Here is a 23,990-nt window from a genome sequence, read left to right on the forward strand (position 1 = left end):
GTGTAGACACACCCAGCCCTGAGACACCAGGCAAGGTCATTTGATTCCAAACAAGTGGCTGACTGAACATTCCAGAATGTCTCTCTGGTGCTTCCCGCTCCCTCCCCTCTCCCTTTCCCTGTTCCCAACCAGGATTCCCCTCTCCCTGCCCTCTTCCCACCCTCGATCCACAATTGAAAACCATATCAGATTCAGGTTTATCATCTCTCACATAGATCATGAAATGTGTTTTTTCTTTTGTGGCAGTAGTACAACCCAATACCTAAAATCACTATACTACTGTGGAAACGTCTGAGGCACTCCAGCTATATAAATGTTCCAGAAACATTTGCAGAGTACTGTACTACAATGGAAAACAGCCTTAGAATGCAGAATGAAGTGTTACAGTTACAGAGAGAGTGCAGTGCAGGGAGACAATAAGCTGCGAGGCCATGACGAGGTAGATGGACGGAGAGGTCTTCAGTCCATTATATCTCACAAGCGAATGTTCAATAGTCTGATAACAGCAGGATAGAAACTCTCCCTGAGCCTGGTGGTGAGCTTTGATGATTTTGTACCTTCTCTCTGATGGGAGGGGTGGGGTGAAGAGAGAGTGTACAGGGTGGGTGGGGTTTTTGATGATGTTGGCTGCTTTACTGGGGCTGTGAGAAGTGTGGACAGAGTCTTTGGTAATGTGTGTCACTAATTCCTGTCCCTGACTTTGTAGGTGTGAGTTGTCGGTTTCCAGTCCTGGAGTGGTGTCTGTCGATCTTCCTGCGGCTGTGGCTGAAGGAAGGTTGAGGTATCTCAAAGTGTGGAAGGAAATGAGAGCCGTGGTTTCACCAGGTACCTTTCTTTTTCTCTGTAATTCCCCTTCTCCCCACTGCCCCGCTGCCTTTTCCCCTGTAATTCCAGATACTCCAAGGCTCCAGATCCACACTCTGCATTTATCAGTTACCATTCCTCATCAGGCATTTGTTCAGCGTGTGCAACATTTCTGCTTCAAACACACACAACCTGACATAAACAATGCTCTGAAATGTTTCTGGAATCTCCACAACAGCCCCCACCTCCTGCCCCCTGTTGTCATAGAGTCCTACTATACAGCAGGTCCTTCAGCCCACTCTGGCCATCTACTGTACACTATCCCCACGTCCCACATTCAGCTCATATCCCTCCATGCCTGGCCTATTCACATGTCTGTCTAAATGGCTCTTAAACCTGGCAATTATATCTGATCTCACCACTTCCTCTGGGAGAATGTTCCAGATAGCAAGAGCACCCTCTGTGTAAAATGCTTAGTCCACAGATCACTTTTAAATTTCCTTCCTCTCCCCTTAAGCCTCCACCCTCTTGTTTTTGATCGCTCTCCCATGGGAAATGCTGCCTGTACTGATACATTTCCATTTTGGGTTCACATCTCCAGCATCTGCAGCTTAAATAATAAATGTCCACTCGGCCCTGGCCCCTCACGGGCTGCTGTGTCACTGGGAATGGAGCTGTCATGGCTTGTCCTGTTTAGCTTTTAAACAGAGAGAACTGCAGCCACATAAAACATCATAGAATACGGTCAGCTGGGCAGAGGAAGGGGATTGAACTACCCTGTAACAAATAAATCGCTGTGAAGTTGTACAGTGTTAAATAGGACGGATGGAGCAGTGGGGATTGAAATCTCCACCAGGGCTCCACACTCCTGGGCTGAGGGAGGAGACGGTGGTCATCACTGTCGGCTCAGATCCTGTCAGTTCCACCTGGTTTTCTCACTGTAACTGTTTTGTTTCAGTGCCAGAGCGGCTGACGCTGGACCCGGATACAGCGCAGAATAAGCTCATCCTCTCTCAGGATCTGATGAGTGTGAAGTTTGTGACTGTCGGACAAAATCGTCAGGATCACCCGAAAAGATTTGTAAATATATTAAATGTTTTGAGTTCACAGGGTTTTCGATGTGGGAGTTACTACTGGGAGGTGTGTGTTGGATATAAGTCTGAGTGGGTTGTGGGTGTCTGCAGAGAGTCTGTAGACAGGGATGGACGGCACACCTCCACACCGGCAAAGGGATGCTGGGTCATTTATGTATTTTCTAATTTAATGAAGATGGGAAATGTCATCTCCCATCCGGAAATTAAACCCCAAAAACTGGGGGTTTACCTGAATTACGAGCGGGGCCAAGTGTCATTTTACAATGCTGACAACATGTGTCACATCCACACTTACACAGACAGTTTCACTGAGAAACTTCATCTCATCTTAAATCCATGCGATTACAAAACAGGTGACAACTCTGAACCACTCACACTGCTCACCACTAACACAATGGGACACGTTCTCCGAGCTCTCAGACGTCTCTGGACCCACTGATCAGATCTCACTGCACCGATTCTCTGAAATACAACCAGAAAAAGCCAGAGCACTCAGCAGTGGGGGAAACGTAGTTAATGTTTCAGGTCCAGACCACCACGTGAGAATTGCTTCTCTACCATTGCTACTGACAGGTGAAGCCGTTTATATTGACATCTAATCTGTAAATTTGAGTCAGTGTCTCCTTCCCAGCTTTCTCTCACACTCTCTCCCACCGACCGCAGTTCAGGCGCACGTGCTGTTGGAATAAAATGAAGTGAACTGTTCTCTAGAATTGTGATATCTGCATCTACCAATCAGTGTACAAATGTGCAGATATTCTCTATGTAATAAACATTTGACTTGCAGAGTGAACTGACAGTGTGTCTGTGCTGGTTGAGCTGGGGAAACAGTGAACTGAATGGGAACAAAATGGGAGAAGGAGGTTTGGGTTCAGCTCTGCAGGGTGGACAGGGAAGCTGTTGTCACCCAGCCTTTTGGGAGATTGCAGCCCAGGTTTCAGCAGAGACATGTTCGTGATCATGTACTTCTCTCGGTGGAATCTGTGAAAGGCAGAGGCTAATCAAATTAAAGAGTGCTCTTTAAAGCCCAGAGAAGCCAAGGTGGAGCTGAGAAAGTCAGTTGATTGGGGTTTGATGATAGACGTTGCCTACTTGAGGCAGTACCTCACGTAAATACTACCAGTGTTGGGGAGGGGAGTTTTAGTGATGCATTGGGCAGAGTCCACTACTCTGCAGCTTCTTACATTCCTGAATGTTCAAATAGCTGTGTCAGACCATGATGCAACCACAGGATACTGTCAACAGGACATTTGTAGATGTTTGTTAAAATGTTTGGCGACAGTCTGACCCTCCTAATAAAGTAAAGTCACTGACTCACCTTCCTTGTGATTGTATTTATGTGCTGAGCCTAGGATCAGTCATCTCGTATGTTACTTGAGGAACTTGAAGTTGCTGACCCTCTCCACTTCGGTGTTCTCACTTGCTATCTATTTCCCCACCAATGAGGACACCCTTCCACTATCACTTCTATTGGATCATTTTCTCATTCTCCGTTGTATTATTCAGCCCACCCCTGCCCTGTTGTACCCAAATATTCACCAATAACTGTTTTGCAGTCTGTGTTTCTAATACCCTCACCAGACTGACTTCCCCTCCACAGTACGGGTAACTTTCTTTTTGTTAGAGCTGAGGATGGGGAGTGTTCACTGTGTACAGATCCGAAGGTGGGCAATTGGACAATAGAAATTGAGAAGATACTCCCCAAATCGGGTAATCAAAGAAACCCCTAACATCAGGATCAACAGTAGGTACAATACTGCCACCTGGTGACTGTAGGGAATATGACCAACCAACCCTCGGCAGCACACACACAAAATGCTGGAGGAACTCAGCAGGCCAAGCAGCATCTATGGAAAAGAGTAAAGAGATGACGTTTCTGGCCGTGACCTTTCATGAGGGCACAAAGCCCATCACCACAAGCTCAAAATAATAAGCCGAGGAGTCAAGAGAAACAGCATTACCCAGAGACTGGAGGGTGTCTTTACATGGAGGGTGGAAGCCAGACCCGCTGATAACATTATTGTGGATTAAGAACAGGTGTAGACCATTTGGCCTCTCAGTCCTGTATTGCCGTATTAGCATGTGTCGAGAACAAAGAAGCGGGCAGGAAAGATCATTGTGGACACCGCTCATTGCGGGCAAGAAAGATCATTGTGGACATTGTAAATACAAACTGGTATTTATGCACACTTTCTTATACGTATTTAACTTCTAACTTTACTGTTTACATAATTCTATATTATTGCAGAATGTTGCTGTTTTTCTGTTGCATGTCACATCCTGACCAACACATCACAGCAAATTCCTAATATATGTAAATGTATCTGGTGAATAAAGTTGTTCCTTGATCAACAGAGTCGTAGCTGATCAGCTGAATTTTCTTGCTATGCAGACATCAGTCTAACTGTGTCTTAAATGTTTACATAATGATGTAGCCCCTGCTGCTTCCATGACTTCCACCAACTCAACACTTTCTGGGTTTATAAGGCACTGGTGAGGCCTCACCTTGAATATTGTGAACAGTTTTGCACCCTTCATCTTAGAAAAGATGTGCTGGCATTGGAGGGGGTCCAGAGGAGGTTCTCAAGGATGATTCCAGGAATGAAAAGACTATCATATGAGGAACGTTTGATAGTTCTCGGTCTGTATTCACTGGAATTCAGAAGGATGAGAGAAGATCTCATTGAAACCTTTCAAATGTTGAAAGGCTTACACAGAGTAGAATTGGAAAGGATGTTTCCCATGGTGGAAGGTTCTAGGACAAGAGGGCACAGCCTCCGGATAGAGGGGCACCCTTTCAAGACAGAGATGCAGAGAAATATCTTTCGCCAAAGGGTGCTGAATTTGTGGAATTTGTTGCCACAGGCAGCTGTGGAGGCCAGGTCGTTGGGTGTATTTAAGGTAGAGATTGATAGGTTCTTGATTGGACATGGCATCAAAGGTTACAGGGAGAAGACCGGGAACTGGGGTTGAGGAGGAAAAGAAAAAAGAATCAGCCATGATTGAATGGTGGAGAAGACTCGATGAGCCAGATGGCCTAATTCTGCTCTATGGCTTATGGTCTAAATACAAGACTGCATTTTCCTAGTCCCTTTCCCTTTCTCAGCTTGCCTCTCAGTGAAGCTAGTTTTAAGATCCAGGTGATTATGGAAGAAATAGATAAAAAGACTATGAAGACACACAGTCCTCTTTTATTGTCATTCAGTAATGCATGCATCCGTTAGTCTTGCAAGACCATGGATCTGCGCCTGGAAAGTCTTCACTTGCCAGGGCGCAGGCCTGGGCAAGGTTGTATGGAAGACCGGCAGTTGCCCATGCTGCAAGTCTCCCCTCTCCACGACACCAATGTGTCCAAGGGAAGGGCATTAGGACCCATACAGCTTGGCCTTGCTCAAGGACACAACACTTTGCCTCGGCTGGGGCTCGAACTCACGACCTTCAGGTACCTTAACCACTTGGCCATGTGCTAACTTAGGAAGAAATAGAACAGAACATAGAACAGTATAGTACACTATGGGCCCTTCAGCCCATCATGTTGTGCCAACCTAGACAAACCTAGTACACAAATAATCTAACTCCTCCCTCCAATTTTCCCACATCAATGGATTTATTGAAGTGTTTTATGAATCCCCTTATTGTATCAGCCTCTTCTGGCAATGTATTCCAGCCACCAACCATTCTCTGTGTCCAGACAGACAGCAGACATCTCCCTTAGACTTTCCACTATTCACCATAAATGGATCTCCTCAGATATTTGTCATTGCTGCCCCTGGGGAAAAGGACTGGGATTTGCTGTGCAGAAGATGGGCAGCCTCTGGGCAGCAAGACCCCACAGAATGCAATGTGGGTATGACCAGGTCTGACAGTAAATAAGTAAATGTTTTGGGGTCAATGCCTGAATTTCCACTGACAGGGAGTACAGTACTTTGTATCTACTCAGATTAGTAAATCAGCCATTTGCAGGTGAGTCTTGGGAATGCAAGGATCTTTGCCGGAGACCAGAATTGAACTAACAACCTGCTTTTGAACTAACAACCTGCTTACTGCGATAGTACCACTGGTCAACCAGCCACACGCCAGACATTCTCTCTTCTTTCTGCACTGTATTTCAATCAGACAATAAAGAGACTGACAGTGACAGGTTCTTTCCAGCTGTACGATGCTGTCCCACAGCAAAATGTAAACAGCTGACTGTAAATAATAACCACAATGAAAGAAATGTGTGGTAAACCATGTACATAGGTTGTAACTGGGTTACCTGTCTGGACACGCCCCTCTGCTGACTGCCCCTGTGGCTCCTCCCACAGACCCCTGAATAAAGGCAATTGTGCAACTGCTCCTCCCTCAGTCCATGACAGACATACAGCATGGACGAGGACCCATTTTACTGTTAATAAAAGCCTTTCAGTATTTACACTACTTCCGGTCTTTTGGAGTAATTGATAGTGCATAGAAGGTTGGACTGTTTTCATCACCTGACCTTATTGTTTGACATGAGAAGTTGGAGACTGGGTTCTGTATGTTGTGAAATGTCCAGTGTCACTTGGTTCAAACCTCCATCCAAGCAACCATACATACATACCTTACTGCTCACCCAACCTCTGGGTATTCTTTGGACATGCAAGAGAGTGTATATGCTGGAATCTGTAGTATCTGGATATCTTGTATTCTATATATAAACCATCCGAATCTCTAATATTTATTAGACTCCAGTTGTGTTACTTGCACCCAGATATCCAGCCTTTTATGTAATGAGCTCCTCCGGCCTGTCTGAGGAGCCGGAGAGCACCGTGCGCTGAAGGTTACAAACAGCAGCTGAATTTGTAAATTATTGTCTTAACGAGAGTGGTTAATCCCTGGTGTTTTCTGCTTAATCACGTTAAGTTGATTTTGACCAGCATGGACTTGCTGCATCCTGTGATTATTTAAGGGATCCTCGTTTAGAGACTGTTTCGTCTTGTGGGGTCACTCAGTCAAGCCACGGATATTCTGCTGGAATTCCCATGTATGATCTCAGGTTTCCGTCCCTACATTGCACTCTGTCGTTGCTTCGGACTTGGGTTCAGTTAATGCCAGACTTCACTATGACAGATTTATATGGATGCCAGCTGAACCCCTCGATTACTTCCCAGTCTGTAGCTCAATCCTGGGTATCCATTATCTTATATAGAAAACACCCTGAACCCTGAGATTAGATCCCAGCCTGCAGCCTACTCCGGGGATCCACTATTCTATATATAAACCACCCTGAACCCATTGATAAGATTCCAGTCTGTAACTCACCCCTGGATATCACAGTTCTGATAAAGTAACTCAGCTGGAAACCTTGACAATTCATTTGCCTGTATAGATGCTGCCTGACCTGATGTGTTGCTCCATCATTTTGAGTGTGTCTTTCTAAGGCAGGGGTTCCCAACCAATTTTATGCTATGAAGCCTCACCATTGACTGAGGGGACCATTGTTGAAGGGAAGCAGCTGTTCTTGTACCTGTTGGTGTGGGATTTCAGACCTCTGTAGCTCCTGTCTGATGGTGACTGTGAGAAGATGACTTGGCCTGGACGATACGGATCATTGACGATAGATGTTGTCTTCTTGAGGCAGTGTCTCATGTAAATACTACCAAAGTTGGGGAGTGATGTGTTCTTGACACATTGGACAGAGTCACGACTCTGCAGCTTCATACATTCCTGCATGTTCGAATACCTGTATCAGACCATAATGCAACCACAGGATACTGTCAACAGGACATTTCTAGAAGTTTCTTAAAATGCTTGGTGATGTCTGACCCTCCTAATAAAGTAAAGTCACTGACTCACCTTCACTGTGATTGTATTTAACATGCTGAGCCTAGAATAAGTCATCTCATACGTTAACATACAGGAATTTGAAGTTGCTGGCCCTCTCCACCCAGAGGGATTTCTCCTTTGTTCTTGATTTTCCCCCCAATGAAGACACCTTTCCAGTATCACTTTTCTAGATCATTTTCTCTTTCACATTTGAATTATTCACCACTACCCCTTCCCCCGCTTCATTGTACCCAAAGATTTACCAATAACTTTTTTGCAGTCTGTGTTTCTAAAACCCTCACCAGGCTGCCTTATCCCTCCACAGTACAGGTATCTTTCCCAAATTACCTATTGTGTTGGAGCTGAGGATGGGGAGTGTTCACTGTGTACAGATCAGAAGGTGGGCAATTGGACAATAGATGTTGAGAAGATACTCCCCAATTCCCAGTATCTCCAGAATTTCAAATCCCAATATGAAACACTCCAGATATCAGTGGATGCATGGAGAAGATAATGAGCTGATGAACACTGTATTGCACAGGTAATGTACCTGAAGGTGTGGAGCCTGTAAAACAGGTGGGGTGGGGGTCTGAATACTTCTAAGGGTGAGTCTAAGACTACAGAGTTCAATGTCTTCTTACCCCAACCCCCACCACATACACTCCTTGTCTCTGATACCCCTGCCAAGACCCCCCCTGTGTCTCATCTACTCAGTGACAACACCTGCAAACACAACATCTGACTCCAGAGTTATGGGACGATCATTTCCACAACAACAGTGTTGTCATCTCCACTCTCACCAAGCTACACTGCCCCCTAGATTGGAAGTGTTTCACCAACCTTGTTTTCAGATCCTTCCCACAACATCACCCCCTCACTATCTTGTAATCTCCTCCAGTTCAACAACTCACCGATATCTTCAGACACCCGCACTCTAAGCTCTGGGTTTCCTTCCCACCGTCTCTATTCTCCCAACCTCACATTCCTCCAACAAGAAGAGAACATCAATGCCAGTCCCCAACTCCATGCAGGTCTGCGAGCACCGGTCTCTGGGCACCATCAACAATCACCTACCCACAGACTTCTCTCCACGCCGGTGACAATCCTGTGTGAGTGGCCTGGGAGTCAATTAGAATTCTTTTGGTTGTTCCACACAGCACAAAGGGCAGACAGAAACACCAGCATGTGACGGCGGGGCTGGGGTGAGGTGTCCTCCTGTCGTGGAGCTTGGTTTGTGACAGTCAGTCCATGCCTGGGATAGATGTTATGACACTTTATTACGGTACTTTATTTTCTACCTGCATTGCATATTCCTTGTAGTTGTATCTGTTTTACATTGTTCTACCTCGATGCACTCTGTAATGATTTAATCTGTATGAACAGTATGCAGGTCACACTTTTCACTGCACCTCAATACATGTGAGAAAAATAAGCCAATTCCAACCCAATCACTCACCCCTCCCTCTTCTACACTAAAAACTAGAGAGCACAAGATAAATGGAAACAACTTGTCAAGCTGAGCAGACTGTTTCTCTCTCCACAGATGCTGCCTGACCTGATGAGTGTTTCCTGCATTTTCAATTATAATTTCAGTTCTCCAGTGTCCTGCAGTTGTTTTTTTTTTAATTCCCCAAGTCTCCAGCACACTTTGTCCTGAGACAACCAACTTCATCCTGGTATCAGTCAAGTAGATATTCGGGATGCTGGAGTGAAAGGTACAGGAGTCAGGCAGAGACAGGTGACTAACCTTTACAGGGAGAATCTTTTTAGTTAATAATGTTTCAAGTCCAGTTTTTTTCCATTTTGTGAAATACTATGAAATCTCCTCCATTCTTCCAGCAAGGGAGGACTCCTCCCTCCCATGGGACCAAAAATACAAAAGCCTGAAAGCACCTACCACAGGCTCAAGGACAGCTTCAATACCATGGTTAATATTAACTGCTTCATTGGCTAGGTAGCAAAGACACCTGACCTCACAATCTACCTTGCACCTTATTGTTTCTCTGTAACTGTTGAACTTTTTGTGCACTGTAATGATGTGATCTGTATGAAGAGTATGCAAGACAAGGTTTTCTCTGTATCTCAGTACATGTGACAATAAGAAACCAACGGCAATTCCATGTCTGCAGTCTGAAATCATGTGCTGTACCACCAGGCTTAATTCCAGCTCTGTGCCACAGTTATAAGATTATTAACGGGCTCGCAGGTATGATAAGATTCAAGGTAGTTTATGTTGTTTCCAGTACATAGATGTAAAAGGGAACAAACTAATTGTTACTCTGGGTTTGATGTATCACTGAAAAATAATAAGGTAAACAAAGGTCAGGTTCCTCCCTGCGTCCTGTTTGGCGCATCGGACGGTGACCTTCCCGTTTCTTCAGCGTTTGGCTGTGTTTCGAGATCGAGTTACCAGCTCGACGCTCAACCCTGCACCGATGGAAAGTGTGCCAGGCTCCGGCCGGATTGGAGCCCGGGACCTTTCGTTCCGAAGTCCTTTTGCTGATACCACTACACCACCGACACCTCCAATAAGACAGATTTTTTTTCAAAAAAATAATAAATATAAATACTAACGATAGCTCACACACACACATTGAGGAGTATCTTCACATGAGGTGACTGGCACAGGAGTATCTTCACATGAGGTGACTGGCAGGAAATGATAAAGTAGTGGTGTTGGGGTGGGGGAAGATGTGGTGTGGGTAAATGGGTGGAGGTGTTGATCAGCCTCACTGCTTGCGGAAAGTAACTGTTTCTGAGCCTGGTGTTCCTGGCGTGGATGCTACGCAGCCCCCTCCCTCATGACCAGTTTGGGTAGGATCCTTCACAATACTTTCAGCCCCTTTATTTATATAAGTCCCTGATGGCGAGTAGGCTGTTGCCGATGGGTAGTATTGACAAACCGTTACAGAGTCTCCTGCCCGCCGCAGTGGAGTGTCCATACAGTTCATACCAACATGTTCGAATGATCTCTACCGAGCATCTGCAGAAAGACGTGAGAACAACCCCTTGAATTCACGATCTACCTCGTTATGACCTTGCACCTTATTGCTGACCTGCTCTGCACTTTCTCTGTAGCTGTTACACTTCATTCTGCATTCTGTTATTCTCTACCTCTATACACGGTGTAATGGTCTGATTTGTGTGAAGAGTCTGCAAGACAGGTTCGGGACTTGTGGCAGAATAAACCAACAGCAATTCCACGACTGGGTCACACGGGGTCAAAAACAGGAAGTGCAACACTTACTCAGAATTGAAAGTGAAAGTTCCAAGTAGGGAAGAGAGGACCAAGATGGCTTCTGCAAACCTGGTCCAGGAATTAACATGTCCCGTCTGTCTGGATGTGTTCACCGATCCGGTCTCTCTGGAGTGCGGACATCACTTTTGCGGAGCGTGCATCTCTCAGGTTTGGGAGAGGGTCTCGGGGGATGTCTCCTGTCCTCAGTGCCGGCAGGTGTTCGCCCAGACGAACACCAGGCCCGCTCACATCCTGAGCAACGTCGCGGAGCAGGTCAGGCAGCTGAGGGTGGGGGCGGTCGAGCGGAAGGAGGAGTTTGTCTGCCGGGAGCACGAAGAGAAGCTGAAACTGTTCTGCCAGGAGGAACAGGAGATGATCTGCCTGGTGTGTGGCCTGTCTGCGAAGCACAAGATGCACAATGTCATCCCGATAAAGGAGGCAGTCCAGGCGAACAAGGTGCGAGATCGCCCGCCTGAACTCACCGCCATGCGGTCGGGGAGAGGGGCGGGTGGGTAAGTGCTGAGAGTACAGGGAGACGGAGAAGGGAAACTTTGAGAGGGTTGAGGGCGATGAAGGTCGGGGAGGAAGAAAGACGATAGGCACAGAGCAAGAGATAAGGGAATGCTCGGTTCAGAAATGACGCAGCCAGGGTTTGAAAGAAAGGGATTGACAACATTGGGACGTGGGTGAGGGGAGGGCGGGGAAGGCAAGGTTAATAGAGATGTTTGAGAACGAAGAAAGGTTTTGAACGGGAAGAAAATCGGAGAATATGGCAAAAGAAAGGGAAGGAATAAAAGGTCAAGTGTAAAGGAAGGAATGGGGAGAGGCGGGAAGAGGAGTGTAGATGAGGGATGTCTGACAGCTGAGAGGCTGCAAGGGAGGGGAGATGGGTTCTCACCCAGACCATGCTCTCTGGCTGCTGCCATTGGGAAGGAGATACAAGAGGTACTAGTCACCAGGTCAGTCAGGCTCCTGAAACAGTGTGGATAACTTCACTCACCTCAACACTGAACTGATTCCACATCCAATGGACTCGTATAGGTTTTCATAAATTCTATTTATATATTTATTTTCCTGTAAATGCTTCTGAGAAAATCAATCTCAAGCTAACATAAGATGTACAAACACTTCGATAATATATTTACTTTGAACTTTATCGGGCAGAATTGGGAGGTGTGGAGGGGAGAGCTTGAGGTGAGGCAGCGGTAGAAAGAAGACAAATAGAATCAGATTGGAGATGATCGAACAGGAGGGAGGTGGGGGAGAATGGGGAAATGCAGCGTGGTGGGGGAGGGGCAGAGTGGGGTAAGGACAATATTGAGGAAGGGAATGAGAGAGAGGGACTGGGGATGAAGGGTGAAGGGGAGGTGAACATCACTGGTGGGAAGGTTTGAGAGAATGATTCTATTTCCCCCACGGGATTATCCCCCCCCCCCCAGTTCTCTCCCCCCACCACTTTGGTCAGCAGATTCGGAAGGGTCCTTTCTCAGATCTTCCTCTGCATCTTCTGACCTTCAGGAAAAGTTGGAAGAGTCTCTGAAGCTTCTGCAAGAGCGAATGAATCAGAGTGTTCGGAGTAAGCAGGAAGAGGAGATTGCGATCCAGCAGTTGAAGGTAAGGAATCATTCGGTGATCGTGGATAGTTCCCTGGGCAGTGTGTCAAGTTTCCTCCCACAGTCCAAAGACAAGACGTTTCAACTGTAGTTTAATTGGTCATTGTAAATTGTCTGCTGATTAGGTTAGGGTTATCAGGGCTTGCTGGGCTTCATGGCTCGAAGGACCTTTTCGATGCTGTATTTCAATAAATAAATAAAGAGACTGACAGTGACAGGTCCCTTTCAGCTGTACGATGCTGTCCCACAGCAAAATGTAAGCAGCTGACTGTAAATAATAACTACAATGAAAGGAATGTGTGGACTGCTTTCATCATCTGACCTTATCATTTGACCTAAGAAGTTGTGAAATGTCCACTGTTACTTGATCCCCGCCTCCATCCAAACATACCTTACTGCTCACCCAACCCCTGGCTACACTTTGGAGATGCGACAGACTATAGATGCTGGAATCGGGAGCATCTGGGTATCCAATATTTTACATATAAACCACGTAACCGTAACCTCTTTATCAGACTCCAGCCTGTTTCTTGCTCCCAGATATTGAGCATTGTATGTAATGAGCTCCTCTGGCCTGTGAGGGGAGACAGAGGGCACTGTGCGCCGAAGGTTACAAAAAGCAGCTGAAATTGTGAATAGTTGTCATGACGTGAGTCATTAATCCCTGGTATTTTCAGTTTAATCTTCACAAATTGATTTTGACTGGCAAGGGCTTTCTGCATTCTGTGATCATTTAAGTGGGTCTGAGTTTGAGAACATCTCGTCTCAGTGTGTCACTTGGTTGAGCCACTGAACTACTTTTGGAATTCCAATGTATTAACTCTGTATTCAATCTCTACATGGGACTCTGTTGTTCCTCCGGACCTGGGTTCAGTCTTTACCAGCGCTCCCCATGACAGATTGGTATGGATACCAGCTTGAATCCCTTGATTATATCCTAGCTTGTAACTCACTCCTGGGTATCCATTATTCAATATAAAAAAAACACCCTGAACCCGTTGATTAGATCCCAGCCTGCAACATAATTCAGGGATCTACTATTCTATATATAGACCACCCTGAACCTATTGATTAGATTCCAGTCTGTAACTCACCCCTGGATATCCCAGTCATGATAAAGAGACTCAACCTGAAACCTTGACTATTCTTTTGCCTCTATAGATGCTGACTGAGTTCCTCCATCATTTCAAATGTGTCTCTCTAAGACATTGCCTTTTATTGTCTATATCCAACTCTTATTAGTTCACTCCACGTGCCTCACCTCACACTTCCGAAGATTAAATTCCATTGCCACCGCTTTGCCTCATTTCCCAACAGATCAATGTCAACCTGTAGGCTATGACTGTTCTCAACTCTATCAACACAAGTATTTTCGTGTTAACGGAAAACTTACAACTCATATCTTGTACACTCCTATCCAAAGTGATCTGCAGAACAAAACAGTAGGAGTCCCATCAAAAATATATGTGACACAATCTGCCTCCTACTGCCAAGCTAAATTTATAGGTACAATTGGACACCTCACCCCAGATCCCATGGTGTAACCTTTCCAACGATCCTCCCATGTGGAATCTTGTCACTTTACTGAATACCCAAAAGACAACTTCAACTGTCCTCATCAGTGCATGTTGTTCTCCCTTTGATTCCAGAATCGAGTTCAATCCCAGAGATCCAGTCAGATTCTCAGGATTGGATTCTGGTCGATTATTCTGTCTATGATTGTTTACTCTGACCCCATTCCCACTGAAACTCCAATCAGCACCCATTTTATAATTTAAAAAATAAAGCATCCCTGACCCTATTGTCCATAACCACTCCAAGCAGCATTGAATTTGTTACTTGGAAAATCAAACATTCAAATAGATGAGCAACACACATGAAAGTTGCTGGTGAACGCAGCAGGCCAGGCGGCATCTCTAGGAAGAGGTGCAGTCGACATTTCAGGCCGAGACCCTTCGTCAGGACTAACTGAAGGAAGAGTGAGTAAGAGATTTGAAAGTTGGAGGGGAGGGGGAGATCCAAAATGATAGGAGAAGACAGGAGGGGGAGGGATGGAGCCAGGAGCTGGACAGGTGATTGGCAAAAGGGATATGAGAGGATCATGGGACAGGAGGTCCGGGAAGAAAGACCGGGGGGGGGGGACCCAGAGGATGGGCAAGGGGTATATTCAGAGGGACAGAGGGAGAAAAGGAGAGTGAGAGAAAGAATGTGTGTATAAAAATAAGTAACAGATGGGGTACGAGGGGGAGGTGGGTCATTAGCGGAAGTTAGAGAAGTCGATGTTCATGCCATCAGGTTGGAGGCTACCCAGACGGAGCATAACGTGTTGTTCCTCCAACCTGAGTGTGGCTTCATCTTTACAGTAGAGGAGGCCGTGGATAGACATGTCAGAATGGGAATGGGATGTGTAATTAAAATGTGTGGCCACTGGGAGATCCTGCTTTCTCTGGCGGACAGAGCATAGGTGTTCAGCAAATTCAAATAGATGAATTATGTTTGGCCAGTGACTCTCTGCTAACCTCACTCTAACTCAGGACCAGGTTGATGGATGGAGCTGTGAGATCAGGGCTGAATTTGAGAAGATGCACCAGTTCCTGCGTGAGAGGCAACAGCAGATGGAAGCAGAGCTGCAGAGAGAGGCGGACAAAATCCTAACACAACTGGAAAACAACTTAAAGAGAACCATCGATGAAATCTCTTCCCTTGAAGCAGTGATCCAAGATGTAAAAGTGAGATTGGAAATTGACGATCCCCATGGGCTCCTCAAGGTACAGGATGTGTCACTTTCTTGTCTGGGGGATCCAAACTGTCATAAATACCTGTGAGTGAATTTAATTATACGGGCAACTAGGGTTAAAACTGGTTTCCCGGGTGCCGTCATTTCAATAGAAACTCAGAAACGTTCAGAGACTAACCAGCGGTGGGTTCACACCCTGCCCTTGCCATCCTGGCCCTGGGTTTGACCCCTGTGTGATTGCTGGAATGGAGATCATCCTCTGAGTGTGGAAATCCCAGAGCAATTGCTTGAATCATCACCAGGTGGCGCCGTCAGCACCATGGGGGTGAGGATTGATTGACCCCAAATAAATACCATGGGGGTGAGGATTGATTGAGCCCAGATAAATACATTGGGGGTGAGGATTGATTTAGCCCAGATAAATACCATGGTGGGGTGGATTGATTTAGCACAGGTAAATACCATGGGGGGTGAGGATTGATTTAGCCCGGATAAATACCATGGGGGGGTGAGGATTGATTTAGCCCGGATAAATACCATGGTGGGGTGGATTGATTTAGCACAGGTAAATACCATGGGGGGTGAGGATTGATTTAGCCCGGATAAATACCATGGGGGGGTGAGGATTGATTTAGCCCGGATAAATACCATGGGGGGGTGGATTGATTTAGCCCGGATAAATACCATGGGGCTGTGGGCGGTGGCATGGTAACGTAGCGCTGAGAATGACACGATTACATCTCGGGGTGTCGGAGTTCAGGGTTGAATTCCAGGGTCCTCTGGAAAGTTTATAATCCTTCTCATCTGCATGTGGGTTTCCTCCCATAGTCCAAAGACATACCAATTAGTCATTGTAAATCAGGCTGTGTTTAGGCTGGGTTAAAGTTGTTGGGTTGCTCAGTGGGATGGCCCATCAGGCTGGAACGGCCTGTTCCGCACTGTATGCCTAAATAAATAAGTGTGGAAATGGGTCTGGGAATGGGCTGTCCTGAATCACAATGGCAACCCCGTGTTTCCCGTGTCTGCACAGACACAGATGATGTCATTCCTTTACAAAAAATCCTTTCCCAAAACCGGTCCCACCTACCTCTCCCTTGTGTAACAACCAACTCTGTATTTCCCATGGCTGCTTCTGATCATATCACCGCCAATGCAATCTCACCGCCCACCTTTCTCCCCCTTCCCTCATCTCCCTTCCTCTCCCCATCCTCCCCTGTCCCTTTCTCTTCCCCCTCTCTGTGCTTCGCTCTTCGCTAACACACCCTCTGCCCCTTCTTTCCCCTCCACTGTATCCCACTGCCCTGCCTTTCAACCTCCCACATTTGTCCCCAGTTGTCCCATTCCAGGCCTGGTCCCAGTCCCTCCCCACTCTGCACTCCCACCCAACCACAGACCCTGTGCTAGTCCCCATTCCCCAGTGTAGTGCATCACTGCATCACGACCACGAGAGAGAGAGAGAGAGAGAGAGAGAGAGAGAGCTGGAGTGATGCCTCACTGACAGAGACACTCCACCCTCCAGTGTTTTGTTTTGTTTAAAAAATGGATGCCATCTTTTTGATACATTGCCTATTAAAGAAGTCCTCAATACCGGGGGAGGCAAGTTCCCGTGATAGAACTGACTGAGTTTTCAACCTTCTGCAGTCTTTTCAGATCCTAGAAATTTGCCCCTCCTCACAACATAATTGAAACATAAATTATACGCAACTTTTATAAGGAAGAATACAATTTTAAAAAGTCCATTTTATTGCAAGAGATCAAAGTAGTCACAGTGATGATAAACTGTAGTGATTTGGGTTTTGCTGATTGCTGATTTCACCTGAATGGTTGAAGGGAAGTAACTGTTCAAACAGTTCAGTTTTTGATAAGAGAAGGAAGTATTAGAGGATGTAGAGAAGCGAAGTGTTTTGCTGTGGAAAACGATCAAATTAGTTCCTAAGTCTTTCCTCTGGTTGAGTGTTTAGCCTTCACTCTCCAACCCTTCTGGAGATTTTCAACTACAGTTTCACTCAATCCTATTCTCTCTCTTCCTCCTCAGGATATGCAAGTCCTTTTGAGAAGGTGAGTAAATTTTAGCTGAAATTCTCATGCCAGGTGCTGTTGTATCTTTAATGCATGGTTTCTCAACCGGGGTTTGCCAGGGGCTCTGCGAGAGATCATGTGAAAAGAAACATTGATCTTTGAACTAAGTGCAAGACGTGATGCTAGCGCTCGCAGTGGTGGGCAGTGACCGAGCAGACACGTTAGCTATCTCGTTAGGGGTCTCTCAGTCCAGTATGGCAAGGCGCAGTAGGGCTATTTTTATTTGCTTGCATCCATTCTCAGTTTTTAATACAAGATAGGGCAGGTCGTTGATAACTGGTGAGCGCTGTATTGCATGGAGGGGAGGACGGTAGGTTGATGATTAGTGAGCGTTGTATTACACAGAGGGAAGGACGATAGGCTGGTAAATGGTGAGCGCAACATTGCACGGAGGGGAGGATGGTAGGCCGATAATTGGTTTGCGCTGTATTGCAAGGGAGGAGCATGGTAGGCTGATAATTGTTGAGTACTGTATTCCACAGAGGAGAGGACGGTAGTCCGTTGAGTGTAAAGTGCATTTTCTAAGCATTGAATAGAGTCGCCCAACTTGGGCTGTGACGTCAGCCTCTCCCTCCTGAATTACCTCCCTCAACTTCCCCTGACGCGCCACCGACTGACTGACGGGAGCAAACAAAGTACCAGCGTATAGAAAATTGGAGGGACATTTTCATTATAAAGACGGCCCAGTGTGGTGATTTTTGAAGAGGAGGTGTGAGATGGAAGAGGAGGATTCTAGGCCTAGGCCTACGGACAATTCTGATAAGCTTAATGATGAAGAATTACAAAGGCGGGAGGAGAAGATGGCGGTGCGACACAGCTCGCAGCGGTCACTCCGGTGGAGATATCTATTATCTGTCAAGTAGGGTGCCGTGCACAATCCTGATTTGATGGAGACAGACATGAGAGCATGGAGGAACATCTGGTGAAACTTCTGAAATGCCTGCTTCGCTCCCACTATTACTGTGTGATCCAGGATCTCCGGAGGGGAAGGCCCCGAGTCCTCAGCATTGCTCGTTGCTCGGCGGCCGGGGCCGGGGTCAAAGCTCTTGGCAGAGGATGGTGCTCGGTGCTCAGTGTCAGAAGGCTGGTCGGAGGCTCGAAGTTTTTGGATGGACTCAGAGACGGCTGCGGTCGGGTGCTTCCAATGCATCGGCAAGTTTGCGGTGCTTGGAGGTTCATGGCAGGAAGAGTTTCTCCCTTCTACCGTCTTTAGTTGAAGGTGAAATCCATGTGTGCTGATCTCAAGTTCAACCCAGAACTGAGACATTGATTATGTTTGCCTTATGAGTTGTTTAAAATTTATGCAAGAGAAAGAAAGAGTAATTTCAAGAAAGGTAAGCTAAGCTTAACTGTCTGTATTTTCCCCACGAGTGCAGATGTATGCAGCCCTGAGACACCAAGCAAGGTCATTTGATTTCAAACAATTCCTTTATTGATCATTACAGAATGTCTCTCTGGTGCGTCCTGCTCCGTCCCCTCTCACTTCCCCTTGTCCCAACCAGGATTCCCCTCTCCCTGCCCGCTTCCCACTCTCAGTCCACAATAGAAACCCATATCAGAATCGGGTTTATCATCACTCAGATATGCCATGAAATTTGTTTTTTCTTTTGTGGCAGCAGTACAGTGCAATACAGAAAATTACTACAGTACTGTGCAAATGGCTTAGGGACTCTAGCTATATAAATATGCCTTAAAGTTTTGCACAGTATTGTATTACAGTGGAAAACAGCAAAAGAGTGCAGAATGAAGTGTTACAGTTACAGAGAGAGTGCAGTGTAGGAAGACAATAAGCTGCAAGGCCGTGACGTGGTAGATGGATGGTGAGGTCTTCAGTCCATTATATCACACAAGGGGGCAGTTCAATAGTCTTACAACAGCAGGATAGAATCTCTCCCTAAGCCTGGTGATCTGACGATTTTGTACCTTCTCTCTGATGGGAGGGGTGGGGAGAAGAGAGAGTGTACAGGGTGGGTGGGGTTTTGACGATATTGGCTGCTTTACTGAGACAATGAGAAGTGTGGACAGAGTCTTTGGTAATGTGTCACTAAATCCTGTCCCTGACTTTGTAGGTGTGAGTTGCCGGTTTCCAGTCCTGGAGTGGTGTCTGTCGATCTTCCTGAGGATGTGGCTGAAGGAAGATTGAGATATCTCAAAGTGTGGAAGGAAATGAGAGCTGTGGTTTCACCAGGTACCTTTCTCTTTCTCTGTAATTCCCCTTCTCCCCACTGCCCCACCTTCTCTACTGTAATTCCTGATACTCATAGGCTCCAGATGCCACACTCTGCATCCCTCATCAGGCATGTGGTCAGTGTGTACAACATTTCTGCTTCAAACACCCACATCTGGCATAAACAATGTCCTGAATTACTTCCTGTACCCTCACAAAACCCCCTCCCCTCCTGCCCCAAGTTTGACTCTTCTTGTTAAGGTTTCTTTGCTTCCCTCCATCACTGATCCAGGGACTGGAACACTCAGCTTAGGGACACCTCACCTTTGGCAAAATATATTGCTCAACCTTTTCCCTCCAATAGATGATAAGACAGAGTAGCAAAATAAGGCCACTTGGCCCATCAGGTCTGTTCCACCATCCCTCATCTCTCAGATTACCCCCGATACATTTCATATCTAGAGATTGATCCACCTCCATCCTTCATAAATTCTGTGACTTAAGCAGCATTGGCTTCTGCGAAAAGAGAATTCCTGAGGTTCATCTCCCTCCGAGGGAAGAAATCTCTCCTCCTCTCAAATCCGAAGGCTTTGCCCCTTATTCTGACACTGACCTGTAGTTTTGAGTTGTGATACCCTCTGATATCCGGTGCTGAATTTGGCACAAATCAGTAAGTATGAATCTTCATTACAACCTAAAACATCAATTCATTCTCTCTTTCCATAGTTCCAACCTGATTTGATGATTCCCGAATTCTCTGTTCTCATTTCAAATTTCCGGCATCTGCAGTTTTCATTTTTTATTTGAGCACCGATTTTGTCACCCAGTCCTGGTTATTCACAGAGTCGTAGAGTTCTACTGTATAGAAGCAAGCCTTCAGTCCTCTCTGGCCATCTACTGTACACTAATCCCACATGCCCACATTCGGCTCTTATTCCTCTGTGCTTGGCCTATTCACATGTCTGTCTAAATGTCTCTTAAACCTGGCAATTGTATCTGATCCCACCACTTCCTCTGTGAGAATGTTCCAGATAGCAAGCACTCTCTGTGTAAAGCACTTACCCCACAGATCACCTTTAAATCTCCCTCCTCTCCCCTTAAACCTCCACTCTCTTGTTTTTGATCGCTCTACCATGGGAAATGCTGCCTGTACTGATACATTTCTGTTTTGGGTTCTCACCTCCAGCATCTGCAGTTTAAATAATAAAATGTCCACTCGGCCCTGGCCCCTCACGGGCTGCTGTGTCACTGGGAATGGAGCTGTCATGGCTCGTCCTGTTTAGCTTTTAAACAGAGAACTACAGCCACATAAAACACCATAGAGTACAGTCAGCTGGGCAGAGGAAGGGGATTGAACTGCCCTGTAACAAATAAATTGCTGTGAAGTTGTACAGTGTTAAATAGGACGGAGGGAGCAGTGGGGATTGAAATCTCCTCCAGGGGCTCCACACTTCCTGGGCTGAGAGAGGAGACAATGGTCATCATTGTCAGCTCAGATCCTGTCAGTTCCACCTGGTTTTCTTATCGTAACTGTTTTGTTTCAGTGCCAGAGCGGCTGACGCTGGACCCGGATACAACTCACAATCAGCTCGTCCTCTCTCAGGATCTGATGAGTGTCCAGTACGTGACCACCAAACAAAATCTTCAGTATCACCTGAGAAGATTTCTAAGAGAACTTTGTGTTTTGAGTTCACAGTGTTTCACGTCTGGGAGGCACTACTGGGAGGTGTGTGTTGGATATAAGTCCTGCTGGGTTGTGGGTGTCTGCAGAGAGTCTGTCCAGCGGGATGGAGTGTACCCCTACACACCGGCAGAGGGATACTGGGTTATTCATGTCTCTTCTAATTTAGTGAAGATACCAAATGTCATCTCCCATCTGGAAATGAAACTCCGAAAACTGGGTGTTTATCTGGATTACGAGAGGGGCCAAGTATCATTTTACAATGCTGACAACATGTGTCACATCCACACTTACACGGACAGTTTCACTGAGAAAATTTGTCTCATCTTAAATCCATGTAATAACAAATCAGACGAAAACTCTGAACCACTCACACTGCTCACCACTTAACACAAAGAGACACATTCTCCAAGGTCTCAGACTTCTCTGGACCCACTGAGCAGATTTCACTGCACCGATTCTCTGAAATACAACCAGAAAAAGCCAGAGCACTCAGCAGTGGGAGAAACATAGTTAATGTTTCAGGTACAGACCAGCATGTGAGAACTGATTCTCTGCCATTGCTACTGACAGGTGAGGCTGTTTATATTGACATCTAATCTGTAAATTTGACTCAGTGTCTCCTTCCCAGCTCTCTCACACTCTCTCCTCCTGCCATCCAGGCTCCCATTGTGTTGGAATAAAATGAAGCGGACTGTTCTCTGGAATTGTGGTATCTGCATCTAGCAATCAGTGTAAAAATGTGCAGATATTCTCTGTGTCATTATCATTTAACCTGCAGAGTGAACTGACAGTATGTCTGAGCTGGTTACGTTGGAGAAACAGTGAACTGAATGGGAACAAAATGGGAGATGGAGGTTTGGGTTCAATGCTGGAGGGAGACCGGGGAGTTGTTGCCTCTCAGTTTTTGGGGAGATTGCCGCCTCGTCCTGGAAGAGACATGCACTTCCCTCTGTCATGTCTATGAAAGGCAGAGAGGCTGGTCCAATTAGACAGAGCACTCTTTAATGCCCAGAGAAGGCAACGTGGAACTCAGAAAGTCAGTTTAAATTGGGTGTAATGATTATTGATTACCTTAGCATGATTTACAGCATGCTGTGCATGAAGAAATGTAATGGGAATGCAATCCCAGTGTATGAAGACTACATTTGTCAAAGTCAAGGTGGAGTTTCCTGTCACGTGCACAGGTACATGTCTGCACAGGTACAATGAAAGCCCTACAGCTGCATCACAGACACACGGCATCATAGAAACAGCTTTCCCAAGAAAAGAACATTTACAGGAAAGAATACAATATGAAGACAAGAAAAACAAAGTCCATTTTAGTGTAAATTGATTAAAGGAGTCAGGTTTTGCTAATCTGGAGTGATTAGTGTTTTGCAGGTTGGTTTAACAACTGATTTGTTAAAGGGAAGTAACTGTTCTTGTACCTGGTGGTGTGGGACTTCAGGTCTCTGTTCCTCCTGTCTGATGGTAGCTGCAAGAAGATGACTTGGACAGTTGGTATCGTCCGTGGCAGATGTTGTCTTCTTGAGGCGGTGTTTCATGTAAATACTGCCAAAGGTGGGTGGGGTGGGGTATGCTAGCGGTGCATCTTCTTACACTCCTGCATGTTCGCATATTTCTACCAGACCATAATGCAACCTGTCAGGATACTTTCAAATTAAAATGTTTGATGACACTGAAGCTCTTAATAAAGTAAAGACAATGACACAACTTCCCTGTGATTGTGTTCATGTGCTGAACCTAGGATAAATCATCTCATACGAATTTGAGGTTGCTGACTGTCTCTATCGAGAAGGAATTCTCCCTTGTTCTCAACTTCTCCAGTGATGGGGACATTTTTCCCAGTATCAATACTATTGGATCATTTTCTCATTCTCAGTAGAATTATTCACTTGCCCACCCAATTGCACCCAAATATTTACCAGTATCTGTTTAGCAGCCTGTGTTTCTAATACCCTCACCATGCTGACTTACCCCTCCACAGTATGTGTATCTTTCCCAATGTACCTATAGTGTTGGAGCTGAGGATAAGGAGTGTTCGCTGTGTACAGATCAGAAGGTGGGCAATTGGACAATGGACGTTGAGAAGATACTCCCCAATTCCCAGTACCTCCAGAATTCCAATCCCAATATCAAATATCTCCAGATGTCAGTGGAGGTATGAAGAGCATGAGCCGATGAATGGAGACACATTTTCTTCCATTGCACAGGTAATACACCTGAAGGTGTGGAGCTTGTAAAACAGATGCAAGTGAGGGTCTGCAGACTTCCAAAGGTGGGTCTGAGCCATCCATCCTTTCTGATGCCCGACACAAAACCCTTCTCCTTGCCTCCCAACTCCATTTCTCCTGACAGGACAACCACCTGAGACTGAACTAGGTACCCTGGTCCTGCAGCCCATGTCCAATCTCAGTCTGAGATAGACTTTTGAGCTCAGACCCCACTGAAGCCACCTTTAGTACCTCCACCTGACTAGCCGTCCCCTTCCACACTCTGGTTCAGATCATCTGTTCAGATTCCATCCAATTTTTCCCTGCCAGATTCCAACTTTTTGAGTCCTTCTCCTCCCACTCACTATTTACTGGATCTGGTCAAGATTCCATAGCTTAGAAAGTAACACCCACCAAATCCTCCTCACCCACCACCTCTCCTCTCACCGGGATACACTGCTCCCTAGATTAGAAGTGTTTCATCAAACTCTTATTTTCAAATCCCTTCCACAACATCACTCTCTCGCTATCTTGTAATCTCCTCTAGTTCAACAACTTGCCAATATCTTCAGAC

The 23,990-nt window shown here is 46.0% G+C and overlaps 1 protein-coding gene and 1 pseudogene across 1 annotated transcript; one reads left to right on the forward strand and one right to left on the reverse strand.

The window, feature by feature from the left end:
* Positions 1–11,189, reverse strand: part of LOC140198440 (zinc-binding protein A33-like) — a 28,387-nt pseudogene extending 17,198 nt beyond the window's left edge.
* On the forward strand, positions 10,951–22,933 carry LOC140198149 (zinc-binding protein A33-like). The gene is made up of 6 exons (XM_072259121.1): positions 10,951–11,379; positions 12,442–12,537; positions 15,071–15,304; positions 17,309–17,331; positions 19,422–19,540; positions 21,064–22,933. The coding sequence occupies exons 1-6, from the start codon at positions 10,978–10,980 to the stop codon at positions 21,588–21,590; spliced, it is 1,401 nt and encodes a 466-aa protein (XP_072115222.1). The 5' UTR covers positions 10,951–10,977; the 3' UTR covers positions 21,591–22,933.
* The last annotated feature ends 1,057 nt before the right edge of the window (positions 22,934–23,990 follow it).

This window comes from Mobula birostris, chromosome 5, assembly GCF_030028105.1.
Source record: "Mobula birostris isolate sMobBir1 chromosome 5, sMobBir1.hap1, whole genome shotgun sequence".
Taxonomy (NCBI): Eukaryota; Metazoa; Chordata; class Chondrichthyes; order Myliobatiformes; family Myliobatidae; genus Mobula; species Mobula birostris.